Source organism: Lutra lutra, chromosome 16, assembly GCF_902655055.1.
Source record: "Lutra lutra chromosome 16, mLutLut1.2, whole genome shotgun sequence".
Classification (NCBI taxonomy): Eukaryota; Metazoa; Chordata; class Mammalia; order Carnivora; family Mustelidae; genus Lutra; species Lutra lutra.
In genome coordinates, this window is record NC_062293.1 from 6,531,647 (window position 1) to 6,541,587 (window position 9,941).

The window sequence follows — 9,941 nt, forward strand, 5'->3', positions numbered from 1 at the left end:
GGAAATTGCACAAATATAAATACACAGATATCTGATATTTTAGGAATCATATCCTTTCATAGCTTCCACTCAGATCAGATATCCACATCCCTTGGCAGGGGTCCTCTATATTGTGTCAGGGTGGGTGTGTAGTCCCCAGATATGGCAGAAACAATGGTACACGATTTCCAAGGATAAATCATAAATATGTTGTGCCTTGCTCTTCTTGGATCACTCTCCGTGGGAGAAGCTGGATGTCACCTCATGAAGACACTTGAGCAGTTGTATTGGGCAAGGAGATAAGGACTCCTGCTAACCTCCAAGTGGACTGTCATCTCTGAAGCTGATCCTTCAGGCCAGTCCAGCCTTCCAATGAGTATAGCCTGGTCAACATCTTGACCACATCATTGTGAAAGAGACCCACTGAGCCACAACCACCCAGACTAAGCCACTCTCAGATTTGTGACTCTTAGCAAGTGTGAGATAATAAATACTGTTTTCAGCCACCAAGTTCTGGGGGAATTCATTATACCACCATAGATATTGCATCTCGTTGGACCACAGTTGTCTAGGCCCATGTCTGCAGCCAATGCCGTGTTTATTCATCGACTCAATCACTCATTCACTCATTCTATGAACAGTTATCAGAAGTCAACCATTGGTCACAAAGTGCAGTTGGCCACTGAGTCATTGTGTGAAGAATGAAGCAGACCCAGAATGCTGCTATAATATAAGCTCTATCCCAGTGGTGGAGATACATAGAGACCACCAAAAGTAAACACATGACAAGATTCAGTGAACTATGCAGGGAACAAACAGGGGTTGGTGATTGAGACAACAGGGTGACCCTAGGAAGAGTGATTGGGGAGGCCTTTCTAAGGGAGTACATCCAAGGTGCAATCTAAAAAGTAAGAAGGAAGAAGCACTGTAAAGAGGTGGGCAGAGGATCCAAGGAGTGGGACAAGCAGGTCCTAAGGCCCTGGGGAAGGGTGGGCACAGTGGATAAAACATGGAGCACATTGTGGTGGGGGAGCAAGATAGAAATGCAGAACCCAGCAGTGGCTGGGCCACTCAGACCATGCAAGCCAAGCACGGGAGAGGGTTTCATCTGAAGGACATGGCACCAAGGGTGTACTGGCTACTTCTGAGTTTTGTTGAAGAGCTCTCTTGCTGATGAGTGGAACAGAGGGAGGACAAAGCACAAGGGGACTCAGAGGAACAGGGATGGCACTATTACACTGAGAGAAGAGAGGATTTTGCTGTAATGTCAGGAGGAAGAGAGTATATGGGCAGATGGAGATGCTAGAAGAAATAATAATGGGGAGAGGCAGAGAGAGGAATCCCGGATGACAGGGTCTGGTTGCAATAACTCTGGGAATACTGTGGCCTTAGATCAGGATAAGACAGTGTGGAGGAGAAGCAGATCTGGGAAGAGAGTGTTTAGGGGGAAACTGATTGACCTGGTTGTGCATGTCAAGTTTGAGGAGTTGGCATAACCCAGGCAAGATGTCAGGCCCTGCACTGTAACCCACCTCCTTACCATTTCCAGAGTAAACCCACCCCAAACCCATCATGTCATGAGAACAAGCCACTCTGAGTTAGGACAGACCCACCTCCCCACCTCCTGGCATGGACCATCCCCCAATTCTGCTCCTGGAAGAAGCCCCCGGTCACCATGTGAACCCAAAATGGACACCGGCAGCCAGTGCTTTGTCAGACCATCCTCTTCTTACACAATGGCTCCTCTTGCCACTGGATGGAGAGAAAAAGCCCAGTCTCAGCTTCACATGTCCCCAACATCCCATCAGCTCCTTCAGTCTCTGGACCCTCTTGTCCATTGGCAGTCCTCTGCCCTGAGAGTCACAGTAGGGTGGACATTCCAAACAAGAAGGAGTCAAAATGAGGTGCACATGGGACTGGTGATGGCTGTTCCATGTCCGTGTCTTGAGAACAGGGAAACACACAGGAGGGAAGCACACCTGGGGAATTAATACCCTGGTTCGGAACCCAGAACCCAAATAGAACCTTTGAAAGCATCAGAGGTCACAGTGTCAACTTGTGTGGCCAGAGGAGAGCAAGGGTCTCATGGGGACTGTGGGTGCTTGGAGCTGCAGGCTGGGGGGTCCTAACACCACTGTGGTCACCACTGGTGCCTGAGAAGATGGGCTGCTGGGGGCTCCACCCCGGACATGGTCCATCCTGACCAGAAGGAAGTGACACGTCACAGGGTTGCGGACATTCCACTGAGCGGGAAATGCTCCTGTGTTGCTCCATTTGTGGGGCGAGTGTGGACAGTGAGAGGAGCAGATGTTGGCTGTGGAAGGGGACAGCAATCCCAATCCAGTCCTGGACCAGGAGCTGTCTTGTCATCGGGACTGAGTGGATCTGGGGCACCAGGTCCAGGATTCTGCCTCAGCTTTTTCTGCTTCTGTCCCCAAGCTTCCTGCACCCCAACCAGCTTGAGTCAGCGTGGAAGAAGATTGTAAGAACAAACACAGGCAGGACGAGGAAGCAAAGAGACCCCAGAAAGAAGAAGTGGGCCCTGCAGAGAGGACCCTCTGTGAGGAGGCTTGAAATTATCCCCTCTCAGGAGCCTGGCATTTCTGTGGGTGACATCTGTGCTACAGACATGACCCAGGGGATGGGAGGCTGTGGTTGCCTGCAGCGCTGCTCCTTCTGCAGGTCCCAGGTGAGCGGGGCTGAGCTTGGCAGGGAAGTCTGCCCTGGGTGGGAGGGAGGGAGACAGGGGGGTGGGGGGGGCAGGGGAGGGGAGAAGGACGTGGGAGGTAGGAGGGAGAGCAGAGAAGATTCTCGGATAGGCCAGCAGTGCCTTAGAAATGACCAGGAGGATTCAGTGCATAAAGCAGATGAGTCATGTCCAATATAGTGAACAGAACAGCCCTGAGTGGAGGGGCTCCTGTGACCACCATTACTGTAGTGTCATAGTCAGAAACAAGGTCTAAGTGCATCACACATACACACACACACACACACCAAGACACACCAAGGAAGCCTTGATCCACTCTGTGAGGAGGAAGGTACATCTGCTTTCTAATCTCAGGAAGGCCTGTCTCCTGCTAAGGCCTCCTCCAGACCCCTAGTGCCCTTCAGGGACTCAATGGTCACCTTGACCTCAGATCCCTTGACCCAGGCCCATCTAATGAGGGGTCACACTTGGCTGTGTTTTCCAGGTTGTTGGTCTCTGCGTGGCCCCACCTCCGTGACAGGCCCCGTGGGGGGATCCCTGAGCGTGCAGTGTCAGTACGGAGAGGAATTCAGAGAGAATGTCAAGTACTGGTGCAAGACCCCATGCGTGGGGGATATTTAGTGACCAAAGAAGCAGACAGAGAAGGGAGGAAGGACCGTGTGTCCATCAGGGACCGTCCTGCAAACCTCACCTTCACAGTGACCTTGGAGAACCTCACAGAAAGTGATACAGGAACATACCGGTGTGGAATCGATACATCATGGCTCCCAGAATATTTGCTCGACCTCAACTTCCAAGTTGTGTTGTCTGTGACCCCAGGTGAGCTGTGCACACCCCTCCCCTGACACCAGCACTAGGGCTGCCTGAGACTGGGGCTGATCACCCCGACCCTGTCAGGAAAGTGGTGGGACATGGGATAGAAGAGCGGGGTGAGGATGGGTTGGCTGACACAGGATACTGGGGGGGTGCCTATGTGTGTGTGTGTGTGTGTGTGTGTGCATGTGTCGTGCATTTGGTCTGTGTATATGTCTGCGTGTTTAAGTGTGTATGCAGGTATTGTGTTGTCTGCACACTCACACAAGCACATGCACACCTCTAGCTGACCTAAGCGTCTCAGTGTGCCCCGCCCTGTCACACTCTCATACCTAAGCTCTCCCAGGGTGGGCAGTGGGAATGGCCCTGAGTGTGGGGACAGCTGTCTGCCTTCCTGTCCTGACAAGGGTCCTCTCCATGCTGAAAGTGTCCTGAGCCTCTTTTTGGACGTCTCTCTGTCCTCCCAATGGGGAACGGGACCCTAGGGCTTTGGCTCCTCTCCCTTACTGGCTGCCCAGGACCCCAGGGCTCTAACAGGACATCACTGTGTCTTGGATGGCTCCTGAGCACCAGCCTCACAGCTGTGATCCTGGGGGTCTGCAGCAGTCTCGACAGGGGCCCAAGAAGGAGCCCCAGACCCTAATGTGGGGGTTCTGTTTCATGATCCTCACTCTAGACATCAGCCCTCCCTGAGGACCCGGCCCCACCCCCAGCTCTGGATCAATCTCTGCAGAAGAAAGCTCAACCCATACTCTGCCAGAGGAAACCAGGGGCGGGTGGCTGAGCCCAGAGCCCTGAGCTCCTTCCACACACTGCCCCATGCCCTGCTGGGAGAGGCTCTGCCTCTGAAATCGCCCACCTGGCCAGGGTGCACCTGCAGAGGGGGCCAGGGAGGCCGGAGTCTCAGGCAGGCCTGGGTGTGGCTGTGGGCAGATGTGGAGCCCAGACGCCTGTCCAGATGGCCTGAGTGACCAGGACTATGTGAGTCGGAGCCACACAGCTGACAGAGAGTGGGAGAGCCCGGGGGAGGACAGCAGGCCTGACGTGTGCTTCCCCCCACCCCAGCCAGCACTGCAACCCCCAGCTCTGTGAGCCCCCCGCAGCACCCTTGATATGGTTTTGGAATATGGGTGAGGTTTGGTGGGGTGGGGTCCAGAGCTTACAACCAAGAAAGAATCCTTGAGACATCTTCGGTGCAAAATGGTGGTTTCGTTAAAGCTCAGGGACAGGACCCCAGGGCAGAAAGAGCTGCTGTCCGGCTTGTGAGGGACAGCTGATTGTGTATTTGGAAGTTTGGGGAGGTAAGGAAAAGGGGAGGTTTCAGAAGGCTTTTCATGTGATAAAGAAGACTCACAGGATACTGGAGGCCTTGCCATTGTCAGTGTTAGGGTTCTTTTTCCCTCTAGAAAGGCATTGCCATGAAGAGCTGGGAAGTTCCTGGAGTAGTGTCACCTGTCCCACCCAGGAGTATGGGGGGTGGGGTTGTGGCGTGTCAGCTTTGGCTTGTCCTCAGCCTGCCTTCTCCTCCCTCATCAACAACAGGTCTTCACTCGACCCTGCCAGACCCCATGCAGAAGACCACGATCTCGCAGGAGTCCCCCAGTTCCGGCCAACATCCTGGGTAAGGGGCTAGCACCTGGAGACCTTTGACAGCTGGGTGATTTCTGGGGAACATGGAGGGCTGAGGTGTGTGGGTGTGACCGTGGCCTCGGTCCCACACTTATGTACCAATTCCACACCTCACTGTGGAAGTCCTACCAAGCGCCAGGCCCTCTTCTAGGGATACAGCCCTGGGCCACTGAGACACAGTCCGGCTCTGACAAAAGGTGGGAAATTTACACAGTGAAGAAGTCAACATGTTCATCAATAGAGGAAATGCCAGCTCATGATGAGTGCTTGGGGGAACTAGGACAGATGGGTGGGGGAGAGCATGTGTGGGGAGTGATGGGAGGCGGGATTGTTCTTCAATACGCAATGATCAGGGAGTCCTGGCCAGTGAGTCCTGGCCGGACATTTCCCTGGAGACCTGTAGGACTGGGGGAGCCCGCACTCAGGTATCTGCAGAAATCGGACTCCAGGGACGGGGAAGACAAGTGCCAGTGTTGTGCAAAGGGGTCCTTCAGGTTCCGGCCCAGGCCAGGTGTTCTGGGGGCCCCTGAAGTCTCTCCCCTGCTCTCCACCCCACAGGCCCTCACCTAAGAGTCATCCTATTGAAGACCAGGCTTCTAAGGGAGAGGAGAGGTGAGTGGGGTCATTCGTTCCCTCCATCGTTAACCACTGAATCTCAAGGGTAAGGTTTGGAAGCACCACACAGGTGCCAGATGGACCCTAGGACTAAAGCAAACACTTCCAGTCCCTCATGGGAACTACTGTGTATGGGAGAGCAGACATTAGACAAATAACCTAGTGCTGATTTCTAGTCCACATATAGGATAAGCCCCAATGGGGAGGGCTTAGATAGAACCCTTTTCCTAGGTTCTATCTAAGGTCCCACCTGCTCCCTGCGATCTCCCTTATGTCACTCCAATAGCCAGGCCCTCTCCATGTTCAAAGTCCTATCTCAAGGGCAATTGTTAGCCTGAGGGTGTATCTGTTATGTGGGGCTGTCCTGCCCATGGACCAACCTGGGCCCCATCTCTGTGTGGACTATTGTAGCCTCAGGACATGGGCACAGGGACAGAAGGAAAGTGGAAGGTACCAGGGCATCTCCCCGAAGACGTGGCTCACTGCCTGTCACTGTCCCCCACAGGTCCCTGCTCAGCAACATCTACTTCCGGCTCCTGGTCTTTCTGGAGGTGCCCCTGGTCCTGAGCATGCTCAGTGCTGTCCTCTGAGGGGACAGGACTCAGAGGGGATCTGGGGCGGGGAGGCGGCATCAGCCCAATAACTAAAATCAGTAACACCAATTGCCCATCGATGACCCGCCCAGGAACACAGCCCATCTGATGGATGGGAATGGCCTTCTGACCAACACCTCCAGCCACCATCCTTATTTCATTCCGAATACTCTGTAAACTCTTTTGTAACTTCCTTGCAATCTTTCATAGACACAAAGAATGTTCCCAATAAATGCATACTCCTTACAGCCCAAATACTCGTCAACCCTTGGGTGCCCACCTCACAGCTTAAGTAATAAACATCATTAATATTTCTGAAGTCCCAAACTGCCCTCTGAGGAAACCGAGTGTGAATCTTACATTCATGTTCTCCTTGTTTTCTTCATGGGTTTGCCATATATATGCATATATATTTTCAATCTATATACTTACATTTTTTAGCAGTCCCCAAGTTTACATTTTTTTTAAAAAAGATTTTATTTATTTGACAGACAGACACAGTGAAAGAGGGAACATAAGCAGGGGGAGTTGAGTGAGAGAAGCAGGCTTCCTGCTGAGCAGGGACCCCGATTTGGGGCTCGAACCCAGGACCCTGGGATCATAACCTGAGCTGAAGGCAGATGCTTAAAACTGAGCCACCCAGGCGCCCCTCCCAAGTTTACTTTTATTTTTATTTTTTCCAGCTTTATTTAGATATAACTGACACATAACATTATGTGAGCTGAAGGTGTAGGTCATGTTGATTTGATGCATATATATTGCGAACTGATTACTACTGAGGAGTTAGCTAACATCGCCACCACGCCACATCACTCCCATTGCTTTTTCGTGGTGAGAACATCTAATATGTATTCTCTTAGCAGATTTTAAGTATATAACAGAATATCATGAGCTATTGTCTTCATGCTATATGTTAGGTCTCCAGAATGTATTCGTCTTGTAATCGGAACTTTGTATCCTTTGACCAATCCAGTTAAAACATGAGCAGAGAAGGGTGCCTGGGTGGCTTTGTTGGTTAAGCCTCCAATTCTTGATTTCGGCTCATGAGCTGAAGCCCCATGTCAGGCTCTTCGTCAAGTTCCACACTGAGCTCGTGGAATCTGCTTAAGGTTCTCTCCCTATCCCTCTTCCCCTCCACTCAGGTGCTCGCTTGCTCTCTCTCTCTCTCTCTCTCTCTCTCTCTCTTTCTCTCTTAAAAAAAAATCAGCAGAGGAACTAAATAGCTTCCAAAGAAGACATATAAATGGCCAACAGGTACATTAGAAAGTGCTCAACATCCCTCATCATCACGGAAAGGCAAATAAAACCATGATGAGACATTACTTCACACCTGTCAGAATGGCTATCACCAAAATGACAAGAGAGAGCAAGCATTGGCAGGAATGTGGAGGAATGGAAACCCAAGTGCACTGTTAGGGGAACTCTAACCTGGTTAAAAGAGTTGGTGAGTAGGTGCTCAGCAAGCATTTGCAAGTAGAAGAGCAGGGCACAAACCTGTACCCCAATAATAACTCTTGAGCCAGCATGGCTGCATGGGGACACCAGCAGGGATGCCCTGCCCCATCTGTGCAAGACAAAGTAGACTCCAACCCCTTTGCATATCCCACACTGCCATGAGCCCTTCTACTCTGAGCTTGCCCCTTGACTGCCTTTGGCCACACAAGGATGGTGCAGTTGGGGCAAACTTTCCCAAAGGATTGACATGAAGGAGAAAGTTTACATCTCAGGGTCAGGGAAAGGAAAAATTGAGATTCAAACAGCTTTATGCCTTTAAAACCCATCAGCCCTGTTCCTGAGTTCTGCTCCCAGCTGACTGTCGTTCTACCCTCTCCACCTTCGTTCAGACCAACTCTCAACAAAACACATGGACCTGATTCATAGTTCCACCCATCACAGTCTGTGTTTATGAAAACTTCCCACATATTTTTTATTTATTTTTAAGATTTACTTATTTATGAGAGAGAGAGCAGAAGGAGAGGGAGAGAGAGAATCCTCAAGCAAACTCCCTACCGAGTGCTGAGCCCAACATGGGGCCCGATCTCAGGACGCTGATCGTGACATGAGTCAAAACGAAGAGTCAGCCATCTCACTGACTGAGCCACTCAGGGACCCCTGACACACACACACACACACACACACACATATATATATATATATATATATATTTTTTTTTAATGAGACCAATCACATTATAGGAATTGTTATTTTGTTGTTGTTGTTGATTTTGAGTTGTATGAGCTCTTTATATATTTGGGATATTAACCCCTTATCTGATACATGATTTGCAAATATTTCCTCCCATTCTGTAGGTTTTTTATTTTATTAATTGTTTCTATTGCTGTACACAAGTTTTTAATTTGATGCCATCGTACTAATTAAATTTTGCTTTCATTGCTTACAATTTTGGTGTCACACCTAAAAATTATTGCCAAGACCAATGTCAAGGAGCTTTTCCACTATTTTCTCCTATAAGGGTCACAGTTTTGGGTCTTAATTTAAGTCTTTTTTTTTTTTTTAAGATTTATTTAAGTAGGCAGAGAAGCAGCCAGAGAGAGAGAGAGGGGAGGAAGCAAGCTCCCTGCTGAGCAGAGAGCCCGATGCGGGGCTCGATCCCAGGACTCTGGGATCATGACCTGAGCTGAAGGCAGAGGCTTTAACCCACTGAGCCACCCAGGTGCTCCTTAATTTAAGTCTTAATCCACTTTAAGTTAATATTTGTATGTGTCCGGTTTCATTCTTCTGCAAATGGTTCTCCGCTTTTCTGATCACCATTTCTTGAGGGAACTATACTTTCCCTCATGGGCTATTCTCGGCTTCCTTGTCAAGTATCAACTGACTTTATGTGTGGGAACTTATTTGTAGGCTTTCAATTCTGGTCTATAGGTTTATGGTTTTTAAAAAATTGTATTTATTTAAGTCATCTCCACACCCAACATGGGGCTTGAACTCACAACCACAAGATCAAGAGTCACATACTCTTGAAACTGAGCCAGCCGGGTACCCCCAACTCTGATCTATATGTTTTTTTAATGCCAGTACCATACTGTTTTGACTCCTACTTGTAATATGATTTGCATCACTACAGGTCTGAGCCCTCCTCCTCCTCTCAGCCTTTTGAATGTTCCCCCAAACAAGACCTCCAGGAAGACCTCCTTCCTCTGCAGCCCGGCCTGGACACCAGGCCAGATACTCATCTGCTTCCCAAAACTGTTCTTCAAGAATTTTAGCTACTGGGTTATAAATCAGGATGCTAATTAAATTATGTCAGGTTAGGGCTAGAATTTGCCTTATTACTCATGAGGAAACCCAGCCCATCGCCTTCTCTCTTTCCTGGCCTCCTGTCCTGGGCTTGCTTTATGTGACTCTTCATCCAGCATGTGAAGTTTTGCCCTGGGCACTGATACCGATGTAGAGTGCTAGCCCTATCCCAGGATTGTGATCTCAGAGCTTCACATACATTTTCTCACTTCATTCCCATAACAACTCTTCTGTTATTCCATCATAGCCCAGTTTGCAGATATACAAACTGAGGCTCAGAGAAGTTCAGTAATTGCCCATAGTCACACAGCTTGTGAGTGGTGCTCAGAATGAGAGCCCAGGTGTGT

The 9,941-nt window shown here is 49.9% G+C and overlaps 1 protein-coding gene across 1 annotated transcript; it reads left to right on the forward strand.

Moving 5' to 3' along the window:
• Positions 1 to 2,598: 2,598 nt before the first annotated feature.
• Positions 2,599 to 6,793, forward strand: LOC125087541 (CMRF35-like molecule 6; the record flags this gene model as incomplete). Its single annotated transcript, XM_047707971.1, has 5 exons — positions 2,599 to 2,668; positions 3,386 to 3,505; positions 5,042 to 5,120; positions 5,687 to 5,740; positions 6,249 to 6,793. Coding segments are annotated over 5 exons (408 nt in total), but the record flags the coding sequence as incomplete, so codon positions are not given.
• Positions 6,794 to 9,941: the final 3,148 nt, after the last annotated feature.